The sequence below is a fragment of the Budorcas taxicolor genome, chromosome 18 (genome assembly GCF_023091745.1).
Source record: "Budorcas taxicolor isolate Tak-1 chromosome 18, Takin1.1, whole genome shotgun sequence".
NCBI lineage: Eukaryota > Metazoa > Chordata > Mammalia > Artiodactyla > Bovidae > Budorcas > Budorcas taxicolor.
This window is the reverse complement of record NC_068927.1, coordinates 18312833-18331151: the sequence shown is the minus strand read 5'-3', so window position 1 is coordinate 18331151 and position 18319 is coordinate 18312833. Positions and strand designations below refer to the sequence as shown.

Sequence of the window (18319 nt, the reverse complement as noted above, 5' to 3'; positions counted from 1 at the left end):
CTTCCGTTCTCAATGCAGGATGTTCAAGAGGGCCATCAGTGTGTTCAAGAGACTGAAGAACTACAGCTGCTCCCCTTTGTTTTCACACATCCTCACCACCCTGCAGGGCCTGAGCTCCATCCATGTCTATGGAAAAACTGAAGAATTCATCAATGAGTGAGTCCTTCTGCTCTTGGAGGGTGATGGGGAATGTGGCAATGGTGGGGAACAGGAAGGAAACAGAGCACCAGGGATAGCACCATCTTCAGAAGAATCAGGGACTGCCCTGGTGGCTCAGAGGTTAAAGCGTCTGCCTCCAATGCAGGAGATCCGGGTTCAAGCCCTGGGTCGGGAAGATCCCCTGGAGAAGGAAATGGCAACCCACTCCAGTATTCTTGCCTGGAGAATCCCATGGACGGAGAAGCCTAGTAGGTTACAGTTCACGGGATCACAAAGAGTCGGACACGACTGAGTGACTTCACCTCACCTTCAGAAGAATCAGAGAGATCATTGTTTTATTCCATTTATTTCACTGCACCTCCAGAACCCCATCTGGAAGATGGTACTTATAAGAATGAAAAATGTAAGTGATATGAAAAATGTCTGTCAGTTTTAAAGACCTGTGCAGTTACATACATATATTACTGCAATGAATGGTAAGATGTATTGCCTTGTTAGTACTGATTGCATTTGTTTCTTTCTTTCACTTGCAAACAGATATCTAAATATAATAAAATAATAACAATAGCTTTCTAAACAGCAGAACTTTCTTCACTATTCACACCCATAGATTTGCCTTCTAAATGTTTGTTGAAACAATCAAATCCTATGATTGTTGCTGAGGTTTAGTTGTGTAACATAAACTTATCTACTTGAAAGCATCAGTCAAACATGGTCTGCACTGAACTACAAGAAGTTTGCAGTCTAAAGGAAGACGGGGGACACAGGTGTATATTTTTGTAATATGACAAGTGTTGAATACAATGCAATAGGGATAAATGCAGGAAGAATGACTTAGGGTTTCAGAGGAGAAAGTGATAACCTGCAGCTTGGGATCAGGGAAGGCTTTGGGGAGGAGGCAGCATCCGAGGTGGCCTTGAAGCCTGGGAAGATTTGGGCATGGGTGATGGTGTGTGCTCTGTTAACTGAAATATTGGATGAATCATGGTGCCAGCTCTCCCAGTGGCACTAGAGAGACCCAAGGACTGTGCAGAGACTAGGACTAAGGGATCATTCAGTCAACACTGGTAACCTCCCAGGCGCTCAGCACCCACTGGGGACACAGCTGTGAGCAAGGTGGACGGATACAAAGAAGGGATTGCTTTCCTTCATTCACTCACAAATCTGGGCCTTTATTCATTCTCGTTGGCCCAGTAGAGTAACTTACCCATGCTGAATCAGCTATCGAGGCCAGGGGAAGAGAACCGCTAATAGGCCTAAATCGGTCTGAGCTCCCTCCTAGATCTGGGCTCAGGCGAACTCCATGGCTGAGAAAGGAGTAGGGAGGGATCCTCTCCAGTTTTCTTTGCTGGTTCTTTGGTGATCCTGGGGAGCTGGATGCTGGAGAAAGCAACCAGTGTTAGGAAACCCCGGGTTAGACAAACACATGTGACTTTCACGTTGCCCTTTCTTTGTCAGGTTTAAGAAGCTGGCAGATGTGCAGAATAACTACCTGCTGATGTTCATGTCTTCCATGCGATGGGTGGCCTTGAGGCTGGAGCTCATGACCAACTTGGTGACCTTGGTGGTAGCCCTGTTTTTGGTTTTCGGCCTTTCCTCTGCCCCCTATTCCTATAAAGCCATGGCTCTCAGCCTCGTCCTCCAGGTGAGGGATGGACCATCAGACAGCAGGGGGGCGGGGAGGAGGCTGGTGGGAGTCTGTGGCCTGTGGGCAGATGCAGGGGTCTGTGGGACTTTGATTACACCGTGGGTTTTGGTCGTTTGTGACCTTATGAACAGGATGCTTGGCTTTCTGAATCTGCAGCTTTGTTCTGTTTCCTTGTCACTTCCGAACTGGGAAGCCTACATTGAAAGGTATTTAACAGAGTCATAGCATATTAGGGTTGAAGAGGAGCCCAGAGACAGCAGAGTCCAACCTTCCTATTGTGTCAATGGGGAAACTGAGGCTCAGAGAGGGGAAGGAGTTGTCTGAACGCACAGAGCTTGAGGAGCAGAGCCAGGGCAAGACCCTTGGCCTCTTGGTTTCCTGCGGTGCCTTTTTCACTTTACTGTACACCCCTGAGTCAGTTGTCACTTTTCTGAGGTACCTGGGGAGGCTATTTAAAATGTCGGTTTCCCAGTTCTCCTCTGGCACAGGCCTGTGAGGCTTCAAAGTGCATAGACTTGAACCCGCGTGCTCGGCCCAGCCTGATAGGCTGATTCAGCTCATGGAGCTGATGGGAGGGCCACACTCCAGAGCACAGGGGCGTGATTCAGAGTCACGTCCTGGTTGGGCGGAGTCTTGGAATCTGATTTTTAAAATGGGTTCTTGAGGGGACCCTGGTGTAGAAGCTTTGCATGTCTCACGGCCTGAATTCTTCCATGCCCAGGATCGGGGCCAAGGCTTATGTCTACAAAGTCCTGGGGAAGGGCTCTTCCCGGAGGGCTGTGAGGCTAGTTAGGAAACTCGGGAAACGGTGGGTGCACAGTTCCATTGGCACCCTCTCCCACAGGGGCAGTCGTTAACCATCCTCTCTCATTCTTTCTCTCTAACTGGACTTGGGCCTTGTGTGCCCCCTGCTGAGGCATCCTTTTGGGTGCAGAGGGGCTCCTTCCTGCTCCTTGTTGAACCCTGTGACAGACACACATGTGTGCTGTGCCCACATGGCCAGGCCTGCGTGCAGACTCTTCTGAGGGTGCACAGGCCATACAGGTGGCTGTGTGGTGCTCATGCCCACAGACAGCCGCCCCAGGCCTTAAGTAGGCAGCTGGGGAGCTTGCACTGAGCCCATGCCCTGCTGGACACTTGCTGTGCTTCTTCCATTGAACTGTCACCATGTTCCATGAGGTACGGCCAAGTGGTTAAGAACATGGGGTTTGGAAGCTGCAGGTTCTCAACAGGCTCTGTTCATTATCACCTATGTGACTTTGGGGAAATCTGTTACCCTCCTTATTCCTTTTATGAAAGGGAGATAATAAAAGTTCTGGAATCATAGACTTGTGAGGAATATATGTAAACTCAAGGGTTCATACATGTTAAAAACCTTGGCCCAGAATAAATGCTGGATAAATGTTCCCTATTATAGTTCCCAGCTTACAGATAAGAAGCTACAGTTTCCAGAGTTAATTTGCCTGTGTTCCCACAGCTGCTGAGAGACAGGTTTGTCCGTGATGGGACACACTCTTCTCTCTCTTTCTCGTTTTTTCTGACACACAAGTACATAAACACACACCTGCATGCACACGAGCACATGCGCACGTGGCCCACCGCAGAATTACCCTGAGCCTTCCAGAGCTCTGGGGAGAGGCCCCACACTGGAGTCCTGGGGGACACGCGTCACTAAGGACAGAGATGCCCCCTGCCTGCTGAACCCTGTGCCTAGGTTATCTGGTGCTGGAGCAAAGAGTGGGTGGAGGCTTAGCTCTCCCAAGTGCACCATCTATACAGATCTTTGCTCAAGGTTGACCAGTTGTCCCACCACAGGATACCAAGAAGAAGCTCTGCCAGGGAACTTGAGGATTTAAGAATGGCCCCACGTTCATCCTTTCTTCTCAATGTCTGATGTTCTGTTTGAATGTCTATTTTCTATCCTGGGTAACAACTTCTCGGCCCCCCTGCCTTGCCCATCCCTGAGCCCCTTCCCACCCACTTTCTTCAGTTTAGCTGCTCAGTCATGTCTGACTCTTTGAGACCCCATGGACTGTAGCCTGCCAGGATCCTCTATCCATGGAGATTCTCCAGGCAAGAATCCTGGAGTGGGTTGCCATGCCTTCCTCCAGGGGATCTTCCCAACTCAGGGATCAAACGCAAGTGTCCATCATTGCAGGAGGATTCTTCACCATCTGAGCCACAAGGGAAGCCCAAGAATACTGGAATGGGTAGCCTCTCCCTTCTCCAGGGGAACTTCCTGACCTAGGATTTGAACTGGGGTCTCCTGCATTGCAGGTGGATTCTTTACCAGCGGAGCTACCGGGGAAGCCCCCACTCCAGAGTGATCTTTAATTCCGGTTTTCCTCGGGTCGTCACCTTGGTTAGACCCCCTAGAGACTCCGTGTCTCTTTATGCACTAGATCTAAGCCATCGACCTGCATTCCAGGCCCTTAAGTCTGGCCCTAGACCCCACATACGCTCTTTCCTCTGGTCAGACTTTGACTTCTGCATGTACTCTGGACGAAATTCAGGCTCTGGGAGGCACGTATCACACACAACGTTGCTTTGTAGCCTTAAGAGATTTCTTAGTAAATATTAGAGATACTTTTGGTTACAAGCCAAAACAAGTCATATAACCAATTCAAAATGGCCTTAGCAATCTGGGAACTTATTATCTGATGTGACCAGAAGGCTGAGGTAGGGCTGTCCTCTGTTGGCTAATTTACTGGCTTATCATGAACCCATGATCTTTGATTTTTCTGCTCTGGCATCCACAGTCTGACTTTATCCTCAGGATTGTCTACTCAAGTTCACAGAACGGCTGCTGCAGTCCCAGACAACTCATCCTCATCCAGAAACTGCTAAAGCCTGGAGAGGAGATAACTTTTTCCATGTGCCGCCTTGTAAGAACAAGGAGTTGTTTCCTAGAATACTCACATCTGAGTTTTCCTTGTGCTTTGTTGGCCAGAATTGTGTCATGGCTCACTGCTAAACCAGTCATTGGCAAGAGGATAGGGGTTGATATGATTGGTTTGAAGTAACCAAGCCTTCCTGGAATTCCAGGCTGCCAGACACCTGAACATAACAGAAGGTGTGTCAGCAAGGAAGATGGGACCGGCTGTTGACAGGCAATCAACTGTGGCTGGTGTCCTCTCCCAGCTCAGTGCCATTTCATGATGGTGGCCCCTTCTCTGACTTCTACAGGTTTTCCCTCCCTGGCCTCCCTAGCCCATACATACCCTTTGCTTTATCCACAGTCATGTGGCCTGAGGAGCCCTGAATGGGTGAGGCCAGTTTACTACTGTCAAGACTGTCCCTCTACTAGGAAAACCTGTCTCCGTCCATGTTTAGCTGGCTAAATCCCACCTCTCCTTAAAAACATGCCTCCAGTGTCAACCCTCCAGGAACCCTACCCAGTGGCCCTCATCTGGCGACTGTCCTGTGGCCATGATGGAGCTGAGTGCTTCCTCCATCATGCCGCCTTCTCTATTAACCTGTCTTTCTCCCCATTCTACTGGGTGCTCCTGGAGGGCAGGGCCTGGGTCTGCTGCACTTTAAGTGTGGAGCCTGGCCCAGCACCTCCATCAGAGTTTGCTGACTGACTGTACAAGGGAGTTGTTGCCTGGCACCTTCTGCATGGCCTGAGGGGTGCAGGGCATCAAAACTGGGGCCCCCATCCCAGCTCTGCTGCTGGCTTCTGGGTGATTCTGTGTGGATGACTTCCTCTCTCTGGGCCTCTGTATCCTCGCCTGTGGTGCCTCCAATTCCTAAGAATCCCTGAGGCTCCTCTTGGTCTGGGTTCCCCTGAAGGCAGAGCCTGAGACGAGGACTCGGATGCTCTCTAGAAAGCACCCAGGAGCAGGAGCATGCGACAGGGGAGGAGGAATTGCGCTGCAAGGGTGTGTCATCGAGAGTCACTGCCCCATCACCAACTAACAGGATTGTCCCTGAAGGCCAAGACATAGGAGAGTTTATCTAGTGGCTCCTTTCTCCACTAGGAGAGGGTTGCTCCCGTGTTTCTGGGCTGCACTTGGGCTGAGTGGGCTCCTGTAGTGTGGGCAAAGGTTTCGAACAGAAAGCAGAGGGCACCTGAGGTGAAACAGGCTTGGTGGGATTCTCCCCTACAGCTGCCCACCACAGCTGCAGCCATGCTCAGAAGTAGCTCGGCGGGGCTCCAGAGATACCTGCTCTTTCCCTGTAAGGGAAGTTGTCTTGGTTTGAGGAGCTACTTAGGAGGAATGGCAATTTCCCACCTTTGGAAGTGATGAGAACCTGAGGTCACCCCTACAGCCTGCTACTCAGATGCTTCTCCTTTGTTCCAGCTGGCGTCCAACTTCCAGGCCAGTGCCCGGATTAGTTCAGAGACAGAGGGGTACTTGACAGCTGCGGAGAGGATTCTGCAGTACATGAAGGTGGGACACAGGTCTGGGCTTTGTGCAGGGAGATGTGGAAGTTTCACATCCAGCCTCTGCAAGCCCCAGCACCTCAGGGGCCCTGAGATTTTCCCAGGAGGCGACTGGCTTCTGGTCCTTCGCCTTCATCTCCCCCAGAAGGGTGTATATCATCTCTCAGAAGCTCTTCCACACTCATCAGCTCTTTTTGACCACATCCCTCATGGCACTCTTGGATATAGATGGAATGATCTGCCCTTTTTAGAAGAGAGAGGTTTGCTCAAATATAATGATGATAACAATAATAACTGTTATTAATATTGCTTTTATTTTTGTCATAGTACTTAAGAATCCAGATTGTGGAAACAGATCACCTGGGTTCAGGTCTAAGCTTTGCTCCTTGAGTCAGCTGTGTAGCCTTGTGACTTATTCAGCCTCTCAGCTCCCCATCAATGAAATGAGACAGATCACAGTATCTGTGTCATTGGGTTATTACAAAGATTAGATCACATCCTATGTAAATCACTTAATGCGGTGCCTGGCCCATAGTAAAGGCTCAGTATAATGATATCCAGATTGTTTCATGGAATCACAAAACAACTTAATATGGTTAGCTGAATTATTATCCCAGTATCCAGAGGAGGAATCTTTCCCCTCAATCCAGCCACCTTGCTCAATGCAGAATTGTGGGCTTAGAGTCAGGCACCCCTGGGTTTGAGTCCCCATCAGCTGTATGATCTTAACATGTCATCCGACCTGTGTGAGCCTCTATTTCCTTGCCTGTGAAATCATTTAAAATTGCCTACCTCCTAGGATAGGAATAGAGAGAAATTGTCTGCCCAAGGGGTCTGAGCTCTAAAACACAACTCATAGGAGTGAGGTAACCCTGCTGTCCTGGTTATCATTATTCTGGATTCTGTGTCTTTAGAGCCTCACACAATAAATTAGAGTTTTCTATGTTAATCACATGGGAACTACCAATATGGTTTCTCACTCTTTGGGGACAAAATCATGTGCATTTCAGGTGATTGGGGGTGGGATGTTCCTCTGATCACATGGCGATGGCTCAACCCTGGTTCAAGGGCAGGCTGGGGTGGTTCACACACCCAACAGCTAGAGGCCAGTGGGTCAGCAGGGGATGGGCAGAGATGGATAATCATTGACTTATTTTTCTCTCTTTGAAAACAAGATGTGTGTCCCTGAGGCTCCTTTACACATAGAAGGCGCGAACTGTCCTCATGGGTGGCCACAGCATGGGGAAATCACGTTCCAGGATTACCAGATGAAATACAGAGACAACACACCTATCATCCTCCAGGGCCTCAGCCTGACGATTCACAGCCAGGAAGTGGTGGGCATCGTGGGAAGGACGGGCTCTGGTGAGCTCAGGATCCAGGGCATTCCCTGTCTTCAACATTGGATTTGGGTATCAGACTTGTCTTCAAACGTGTGGTGACTCTTCAAACGTGTGGTGACCCTACAAATAGTTACTGGGGACTCATTTTGTGCTGGAAGAACAAAACCCGTAGTCACTACTGTCATGGGATTCCAGTGGAGGTGACAGATGTTGACAGGTCATCAAATAAGGAATGAGGAAGATAACTGCCTTGGTGGTGAAGGCCCTGGGGAAGGAGAGGGGTGATGTTAACAGAGCCACGGAGTTGTTGGGCCCTTGAACTACAGTAGCCTGTACTCTGAGGCCAGTGTTTGAGATGGAAGGGTGACCAGGGTGCAGGAATGAGTGCTTCCTGCACGGGGCGTGCAGAGCTCTGCAAGGGTGAAGATCAGCTTGCGTGGGCTTCCCTGGTGGCTCAGATGGTAAAGAATCTGCCTGCAATGCAGGAGACCCAGGTTTGATCCCTGGATCTGGAAGATCCCCTGGAGAAGGAAATGGCAGCCCACTCCAGTGTTCTTGCCCGAAGAATCTCATGGACAGAGGATCTTGGTGGGCTACACAGTCCATGGGATCACAAAGAGTCGGACAGGATTGAATGACTAACACTTTCCTTCTCCCCTCCCCCTCTCAGTCAGTTCAGTTCAGTCGCTCAGTCGTGTCCGACTCTGTGACCCGATGAATTGCAGCATGCCAGGCCTCCTTGTCCATCACCAACTCCTGGAGTTCACTCAGACCCACGTCCATCGAGTCCGTGATGCCATCCAGCTATCTCATCCTCTGTCGTCCCCTTCTCCTCCTGCCCCCAATCCCTCCCAACATCAGAGTCTTTTCCAATGAGTCAACTCTTCGCATGAGGTGGCCAAAGTACTGGAGTTTCAGCTTTAGCATTATTCTTTCCAAAGAACACCCAGGGCTGATCTCCTTTAGAATGGACTGGTTGGATCTCCTTGCAGTCCAAGGGACTCTCAAGAGTCTTCTCCAACACCACAGTTCAAAAGCATCAATTCTTCGGTGCTCAGCTTTCTTCACAGACCAACTCTCACATCCATACATGACCACTGGAAAAACCATAGCCTTGACTAGACGGACTTTTGTTGGCAAAGTAATGTCTCTGCTTTTCAATATGCTTTCTAGGTTGGTCATAACTTTCCTTCCAAGGAGTACCTCTTTTTCCACCTGCTTCTCCCCACTTCCTTTCTCCTGGCTGACCTCTTCCCTCTCTTCCTCTCATCACTTTTGGGACATCTGACCCAAGGGTATTCACCCTCTTCCACTTTTTGCCTTGTTCAGACCCCAGCCTTGCGCTCCAGGGGCTGCCTCCTCCAGGCAGCCCCCCAGGATGACTGGAGCCTCCCAAGTCTGTCTCCTTAGGCCCCTGCAGGCCTTGTACTACTGCAAAGTGAAGGGCTCCCAGCTGTATTCTTTCATGTGCTTTCCCCTTTGCGTTTCTCCCCTGCAGGTGGGCTGAGAGGGCTGGGTCTGATGTAGAGCTGCTCTCAAGTAGAGATGATCCAGTTGACTGAATTCATCCAGTAGGTATTTAGTGAGCACTTACTATATGCCAGGCCTGGAAACACAAAGGTGAACAAGACACATGGCTGCCCCTCACACTGACCTTACCTTTCAGAGCAGAGGTTGAAAACTCAAATGTACGTGATGGGCCTGGGGTGTGAGGAAACGAGGGTGGGGAGGGCAGCACATTGGACTTGAATACTGTTCTCTCTCAAGGAAGCGGCTATGCTTGGCTCCAGCTGCCTGTTGCCTGAGGGGATATGGGCCCAGTGTTGCCCGTTTTACTGACTCTCAAGAGAATCATGCAATTTGAGCTTTTGTATACTGGGTCTTTGGATTTTTTTTTTTTAATGCTGGCAAAGAATTAAAAAAGCAGCAATAACATCGTGTGTGTGAAACAAAACTTATGTGTGGGCTGGATTTACCCAGGGGCTCCATTCACACCCTCTGATTGAGGCAGTAAGAGCTGTTCATGGTTTCGGGCACCCCTTGGGGTGGAGACTGGAGACTCCAAGCCTCTTCTGCCCTCTCTGGCTCATGATGACAAGGAGTGGGTCATGGGGAGGGGAGTCTGGGGTGGACACCAGGTCTGACCCGTGCTGCCCCTCCTGCAGACTCAGGAGACAGAGCCCCACTTACTCTTGCCCTGCAGGGAAGTCCTCCTTGGGGGTGGCTCTTTTCCGCCTGGTGGAACCAGCCGGTGGCTGCATCCTCATCGACGGCGTGGACATCTGTAGCCTTGGCCTGGAGGACCTGCGGTCCAAGTTCTCGGTTATCCCTCAAGATCCAGTCCTGCTGTCAGGGACCATCAGGTGAGTGCTGGGCTGAGGCAGCCTGTGCAGAGGACAGTCTCCCAGCAGGAGTCGCTGGGCGGATCCCTAGGGCTGGGCTGCCTCTCGTCACCTATGGCCAGAGTCCCAGTTTCTGGGCCTCTGTTCTCTCCTTGGTGCGAGAAGAGATGTCCCTGATGAATGAATGAGGCCTGGATACACACAAGAACACTTCAACCAAAAGGCCTAAACAAAAGGCCTAATTTTAATTTTTAAAAACCCTGATGGGATTGGTCAGATTTCAGATCACTATCAGTGTTTGCTCTGTGGTTGACCACATCTTTCCATGTCTGGATGTGCTTTATTCTGTTCTGTCTCCCACTGGATAAGGCCAACAGCGGTGTTTAAGCTCGATGTTTGCAATCCAGGCAGTCCCATCAGTGAGGCAGATGGAACTGGGTCTCTGGCCTCCTCTCCACACTTTCTGTTTCTTCTGAAGGCAACTTGGGGATTAAGCGTCGTCCAGGTTAGTGCTGGTGCTTGATAGTGCTCCTTAGCCGTGTGGGAGTCCAAGGCATGGAGTCTGAGGAAGGATGAGGCATGAAAATGAAGCTGGATGCCTCACATACAGGGATATCTAAGGGCATTTATCTTCTTAGAGGCAAGAGGATAGACTAACCACAGAGCTTCAGTCATCCATTTATTTATTTACCCATCATTCGTTCATTCCTTTATCATTTCATCCACTTAACCTGCCTTTTCTGAGCCTCTGCCAGGTCCAGACATTGTGCTAGGGACTGGGGACACTTGGGTGAATGATCAGTGCCCTTATTCCCCTCAGAAGTTCACATTCAAGGGTGCGGGGAGTTGTAGACATGTAAGACCTGTCAAGTTATAATATTAATACAAGGATGTAATTTGCTAGATCAGAGATATAAACCAAGTGCTAAGGGAACCTAGAAGTAGGACAAATAACTCTGCCTGGGGGAATTCAGAAAGCCTTCCAGAGAAGCAGGGGAGGCCTTTGAATAGGGTCTTGAAGGTTAAGTAGAAGACTGCATGGCAGAAAAAGGGAGGAAAGTCTTTCCAAGGAGAGTGCATACTGTGTGCACAGAGAATTTTGTACCGATTGTGTTGTTTTAGAGGAATGAGATAAAATTTAGTGATAGATTTCTGTGTTAAGGTAGAAGCTGGCCAAAATCTATCGTGCCTTGATATAGGAGTAGTAGAAATATGAATTAATGTTTATTGAGCATTTAAATGTGCCAGCCCTATGCTTTAATATTCTGTGTCATTGCAGTGTCAGAGCAACTCTGGGGGGTGGGCACTATTACTTTCTACAAACTGAACTTAGGAAAGTGACTTATTGAAGGAGACACACACATAGATGGTAAAGATGAGATACAACTCCAGGTAGTTCAACACCCTAACGAGTGATAGTACCTCCCCTCCCCCCACCACTGCTTGCAGCAGAAAGGGTGGACCGGCGTACAGGAGACCTGGGTTCCCTACCTTTTGAGGTTTTGTCTGACTCTGAGTACCTTGATTCCAGCCTGTCTCTCTGACTTGTGGTATGAGTTTGAACAAGCCACTTAACACTGATAAGTCATAATTTTCTCATCAATAAGAGATCCCTCTCATGAGGAAGAAGATGCCAATGAACCCATCTGTGAAAATGCTTTGGAAACTATCAAATATCATGCAAGTAGGGCATTCTACCTTCTGCTTCTTCAATCTAGCCATACATACAAAATGTATTTGTTGAACTGGGGGGTGGGGGGGAAAACAGCGGCTAAGACAGGTTTCAGTTGGGACGGAGTGGCTGCATAACAAGGATGTGTTTATAATGTTTCCTATGCCAAATGCCAGGGCAAACCTTAATGGGTATAAAGTCCAATTAGATCCAAATATGATGTTAGTTGCCTGGATGATCAGTTAGGATTCCTTCTCTGCAAGAGACAGAAAAAAACAACCTTACCACAATGAGATACCACCTTATACCTACTAGACTAGCAATAATAAGAAAAGAAAAAGGAACATAACAAGTGTTGGTAAGAATGTTGAGAAATTGGAACCGTCATGAACTATTGGTGGGAATGTAAAATAGCACAGCCACGGTGGAAAACAATGTGGCAGTTCCTGAAAGAGGTAAACATAGAATTATCACATGATCCACTAAATCTGGTTCTACAGATTTGAAAGAATTAAATTTCAAGAATCAAATCTACAGATCTGAAAGAATTACCACAGAATTGAAAGCAAGGCGTAACAGATATTTGTATACCAGTGCTTATGACCTTATTCACAACAGCCAAAAGGTAGAAACACCCAAATGTCCATCGAGAGATGAATGGATAAACAAAATGTGACCTATCCAAACTGTGGTATATCATTCAATCAGAAACAAAAGAAAAATTGATATATGATGCAACATGGCTGGATCTTGAAAGCATTATGCTAAGTGAAGTAAGCCAGAGGCAGCATGCTTCAGTCCTGTCCGACTCTTTGTGACCCTGTGGACTGTAGCCCGCCAGGCTCCGCTGTCCATGGGATTCTCCAGGCAAGAACACTGGAGTGGGGTGCCGTGCCCTCCTCCAGGGGTCTTTCCCAACCCAGGGATCGAACTGAGTCTATGATGTCTACTTGTATTGGCAGGCGGGTTCTTCACCACTAAAGCCACCTGGGAAGCTCCAAATATTGTATATTTCCACCTAAATGAGATAGCAGGAATAGGCAGATTCGTAGAAACAGAAAGAATTTTGAAAAGAGGTTACCAGGGGCTAAGGGAGGAAGGGGAGGGAGAATGTTTAATCGGCAGAGTTTTTATCGGTGTTGATGAGTTTTAGTGGATTGTTACCTGACATTGCAAATGTATTGAACACCACTAAATTGTACATTTACAGTTAAAATGGTAAATATTATGTTATGTATATGCTAACACATACAGGGACGCACACACAGACACCCCAGATGGCTTAAGCTAAAAGAACCTCTCGGACCACAAAACAGGAAGGCCAAGGTTGATTCAAAGGACCAATATCCCCTTCAGTCTGCCTTGGCTTTATCCTTGGGCTCCATTGTGGGCCGTGGGGGCTCCATGTCTCCTCTTCCCAAGGCAAGATGGTTGTCGCCTCATTTGTTCAGTTGGTGAGAAAGTACAAGCCCCTTTTCTGGTGATTGTTGTCTAGGTCCTGAGATACACTCTGATTGGTTACCTTCCCCACCCCTCAGCCAATCGCTGCGGCCAGGGGTTACCGCCTTCTGGTTTGCTTGCACCCGAGTCTGCTCCACCCTGAGCTGGTGGTAGAGCCCCACCTGGACCACACAGGCTTGATGGCTAGGAAGGAGGTGGCCCCCAAACAAGACTTGGGAGCTGCTGCCTGCAGAAGGAAGGGGTACTGGGAAGGCACAAGGAAGAACATTTGTGGGAGTTTGATGAATTTCTCTGGATCCAATAATTCAGCTCTAACCACCCTGACTACCCTGGTGGCTCAGATGGCAAGAAGCCTGCCTGCAACGCGATACACCTGGGTTCAATCCCTGGGTCCGAAAGATCCCCCAAAGATGGAAATGGCAACCTACTCCAGTATTCTAGACTGGAAAATTCCATGGACAGAGGAGCCTGGTGGGCTTACAGGCCATGGAGTCCCAAAGAGTTGGACACAACTGAGCAAGTTTCACTTACTCAGGCATCCTCGGTCACGTGCTCTGCGGGGTGCAGACGACTCGATGGGCAAGTGTGCTTCTTGAACACTTCTCCTTCTCTCCCGAGGCAGATTCAACCTGGACCCCTTTGACTGCTGCACGGACGAGCAGATCTGGGATGCCTTGGAGAGGACGTTCCTGAACAAGACGGTGAGTAAGTGCAAGGCTGAATTCTCAGTCCTGCTGGTCCTTGGGGCTCCTCTGGTGTGGTATGCCAGAGGCTGCGTGGATTAAATCATCTCACGGGAATGAGATGGTTTGAGATCCCTCGATAAAGGCTGATGACGCCAGTAGTAAGCCAGGCATGTACCAGCTCAGGGCAAGGGCGGTACAGCTTTGTCTTTCTGGTACTTACAGTCAGGCGAGACTCAGACGGGACCAGTGCCGTGTAGGTATTGATAAGAACTGCAGACACCACAGTGGGTGCCCAGCCAGGGCCTCTGTAGAGACACACATTTAACAGACCAAATGCTGAGGGGGCAGCTGGGCACAGATCTTTGAGAGAACATTCCAGATATAAAAGCTAGCAGGTGCAAAGACCTTCTGAGGGGAACTGGATGGGCAGAGCTGGGGACGAGAAAGGTCAGTGTCTGGAGTGTGGAGACGGGGGTGGGGAGGGAGTGTCACAGACAGGACAGGACAGGAGAGGTATGAAGGGGTCAGTTTTTGAACTCATCCCATTGTGGCTCACGGGCGTCTTCCTCGATATCACAGATCTCAAAGTTGCCACAAGGCCTGCAAGCAGAAGTTGTGGAAAACGGCTCAAACTTCTCCGTGGGGGAGCGGCAGCTGCTCTGCGTTGCCCGGGCCCTCCTCCGCAGCTCCAAGGTGAGAGCTGGGGGCATGTGAGGGGTCTGGGGGATGCCCAGCTTGGGAAACACACTGCTGTTTCTCCCTCAGGCACCTGGGACCCTGGGCTCCACACTGGGTTCTGTCCACAAATCTACAAAGCGCTTGATGGTCACTTTCTGCCATTCTGGGCAACCCTGCCTGTGGAAGGGGGGCCTCTCTGTCCACGTGCTCTGCACCCTGGCACCCTAACCTAGACTTGAAACGTCCCTGCCACAACCAAGCCCCAACATACTCCTCCTGCACAAAGCCACAAGGCTAGAGATATGTTCACTCAACGTTGCCTACTGTGCTTTCCTTTTAAAACTTGGGTGCAGGACATTCCCTCATCTTTGTTAGATTTGAGAATCAGATGACCCCTGTTTAGGAGCAAAATAACATTTTTTTTTAAAGTTTCATCCAACAGTGTTTTTTCAGTTCAGTTCAGTTCAGTTCAGTTCAGTTCAATTCAGTCGCTCAGTCGTGTCTGACTCTTTGTGACCCCATGGACTGCAGCACTCCAAGCCTCCCTGTCCATCACCAACTCCCGGAGTTTACTCAAGCTCATCTCCATTGAGTCAGTGATGCCATCCAACCATCTCATCCTCTGTCGTCCCCTTCTCCTCCCACCTTCAATGTTTCCCAGCATCAGGGTCTTTTCCAATGAGTCCGCTCTTCGCATCAGGTGGCCAAAGTGTTGGAGTTTCTGCTTTAGCATCATTCCTTCCAATGAACACCCAGGACTGATCTCCTTCAGAATGGACTGGTTGGATCTCCTAGCAGTCCAAGGGACTCTCAAGAGTCTTCTCCAACACCACAGTTCAAAAGCATCAATTCTTCGGCGCTCAGCCTTCTTCACAGTGCAACTCTCACATCCATACATGACCACTGGAAAAACCATAGTCTTGACTAGATGGACCTTTGTTGGTTTAAAATTTTCCAAATATTTCAGGTACTACAGGGGCTACTTAGGAGCCAACTTTCCCTCACAAGTGAGGCGCTGTACACACATACATACACATACTTCCACACTCACACATGTATACATACTTGCACACACATGCACGTGCAATACACAACATGGTCAGTTAATGAGCAGTGCAAAAACTGTTGGTGCGACAGTCAGAGCTGAGAAGAAGAGCAGACAGAGCTCGATGGGGCCTGGAGCAGGGAGATTTCAGCGGAGGAAGGACTTTCCCCTCTTGCTCAGAGAGGGGGGGTGACAGGCCTGGCAATGTGTGGGTAACATTTTCTTAGCCCCTCAGTTCCGTATTTCAGTTACTGAGCCGCTTGGTGTGAAGGCTGCTTTCTCTAGATTGTTTTCCAAGTTTGTGTCATCACTTTATGATTTTTGTCATATCTGTGTACAATCTAGCCTGTGATTTACTTGTGATGCCTTGTCTTGTGAAGGAGCAAAAATCACACTTTCTATGCTGATTAAATTCTTCCAATGCCTATTTTTTTTAAACTTTTTTATTTTGTGTTGGGGTATAGCCGATTAACAATGTTATGATAGTTTCAGGCCAATAGCAAAGGGACTCAGCCATACATATACATGTATCCATTCTCCCCCAAACTCCCCTCCCATCCAGGCTCATAACATTGAGCAGAGTTCCCTTTGCTACACAATAGGATCTTGTTGTTTATCTATTGTAAATATAGCTGTGTGTACATGTCCATCCCCAACCCTCTAACTATCCCTTCTCCCCTTTCTTCCTCCCCCGAAACCGAAAGTTTGTTCTCTAAGTCTGCTAGTCTCTTTCTGTTTTGTAAGTTCATTTATATAATTTCTTTTTAGATTCTACATATAAGGAATGTCATATTTCTCTTTCTCTGTCTTACTTCACTTGGTATGACAATCTCTAGGGCCATCCATGTTACTGCAAAGGGCATCTGATGCATATTGTTAATGAAAGAAATATAAACATGTTAAAGTAAAAAGTGCATTTATCCACATACTCGCTGCACCATCTCTTCTGCCACCCAGGATGTGTGCTTGGCTGTCCTGAGAGGAACATTGCTCTAAGTTAATTCAGACAAATAGGAAGGCAGTTCATAAAACAGGAAGTTGCTACTGGCACATTTTCACTTTTAAGAACTTAATTTTCTGGTCACTAAAGAAGGCGTCCCTGGTAGTTCAGATTGTAAAGAATCTGCCTGCAATGCAGGAGACCTGGGTTCTATCCCTGGGTTGGGAAGACCCCCTGGAGAAGGAAATGGTAACCCACTCCAGGATTCTTGCCTGTAGAATTTCATGGACAGAGGAGCCTAGCGGGCTACAGTCCATGGAGTTGCAAAGAGTCAGACACTACTAAGCTACTAACAGACACAAAGTATAGTTAGCTCTTGGTTGAGACTTAACATTCTCTTCATAATGTGATGGATAACTTAAAGTTCTAAGTGGGTTTCGAACCAAGTCCAAAGATCTGATTTTCCAGCTGAGATAACTAGTGGTTACCTCAGGACTAGACCCAGGGTTGAGTCTGAGGAGGCTGCCTTCAGCCCTGTTTCTTATCTACCAGATCATCCTTATTGATGAGGCCACGGCCTCCCTTGACTTGGAGACAGACATCCTCATCCAACACACAATCCGTGAAAGTTTCCAGGGCTGCACAGTGCTGATCATCGCACACCGCATCACCACCGTCCTCAACTGTGACCGCATCCTGGTCATGGGCAATGGGAAGGTGAGGGGACACCCCCAGGCTGCGGGGAGGGTGGCGCCCACGCCTTCAGATCCCTCAGGACCAAGCTCAGCTGCACCCTGCTTCCCTCCCCTTCTCTCTCTGCCTCCCAGGTGATGGAGTTTGACAAGCCTGAGGTCCTGCAGAAGAAGCCAGGGTCCATGTTCGCAGCCCTGCTGGCAACAGCCAGTAGTTCGATGAGCTGAGGAGGAGGGACTGCGTGGAGGCGGGTGTGGCTGAGCCGGCCATGGTGCAATTGTCAGAGCCGGCGGAGAAGACTGCAGCCTGCAGCCTTCTCTGCAGAGATGGCTGCTTCTCTGCAAAGCAGGGCTGGAGCGTGCTCGGAGTGCTGGTGATGGGCAGGAAAAGGACACTTAGGGAGCACAGCCTGGAGTAGGGCAGTTGCTGGCTCCCCTGGAGACCACGGAAGAATTTCATAATAATGGTAAAGTTTATTACAATATTCTGATTGGTGTTAAAAGTGTTGCAAGTGGTATACTGATTTTGCAAAAAAGAAAAAAACAGTTGCACTCTCAGTTCTGCTTTCTCTGTTAGCTGGTACTCATTCAGCTACAGGGAACAGAAACGTTCTTAAACTTTCTGGTAAAAGGGATGTTATTAGCTCATGTGATGGAAAGTTCCAGAAAAAACTCTGGGTTGAGTGCCAGTATCAAAAGGACGTCTGCCGTTCGGGCTCTGCCTTTCTTCACTCAGCCTCACTTTCATTTGTTTGACTTCACTCTCTGGCCTTCTCTCCTCATGGTACAGCATGGCTGCCAGCAGCCCGAGGCTCACATTCCACCAGCTCCATACTCCCAGTCCTCTTTCTCCAGGGATTCCAGCGAAACTCCAGGGCTAAATCTCACTGGGCCAACTTGAGTTGCTCATCCCTGAACTAGTTACGTGTTAGGCTGCTGGAATGCAGTGAGGGGCCAGGCCCAAATTGTATGCCTGTACCCGGGCCTGGGGATGGGATCAGCTACCCTGAATCACGTAAACGAAGGATGGAGAGGGTTGTTTCCCCAAAATAAAATCGGGGTGTTATTACTACGTTAGGAAAGAGTGACAGCCCCCAAATAGTAGCTGTCTACCATGCGCTTGCTTACTAATTGAAGCATAGATGGGTGAAATAAAGAGTTAGCTTATTATTAATGCATATGCCAACTGGAAATAAGACCATTTCTGGCCCCCCACCCCTAATGTTTATAGATACATAGAAATAGAAAAGGTAATTATTTTCAATT

General features: G+C 48.8%; 1 protein-coding gene across 1 annotated transcript in view; it reads left to right on the top strand.

Annotated features, from left to right (window-relative positions):
• ABCC11 (ATP binding cassette subfamily C member 11) overlaps positions 1-17281 on the top strand; it is an 80144-nt gene extending 62863 nt beyond the window's left edge. Inside the window, exons 21-29 of the mRNA XM_052655999.1 lie at positions 19-156; positions 1618-1804; positions 6112-6201; positions 7370-7559; positions 9741-9900; positions 13635-13713; positions 14278-14391; positions 16914-17078; positions 17189-17281. Of these exons, the coding sequence (XP_052511959.1) occupies positions 19-156; positions 1618-1804; positions 6112-6201; positions 7370-7559; positions 9741-9900; positions 13635-13713; positions 14278-14391; positions 16914-17078; positions 17189-17281 (1216 nt within the window). The remainder of the gene's footprint in view (positions 1-18; positions 157-1617; positions 1805-6111; positions 6202-7369; positions 7560-9740; positions 9901-13634; positions 13714-14277; positions 14392-16913; positions 17079-17188) is intronic.
• Positions 17282-18319: the final 1038 nt, after the last annotated feature.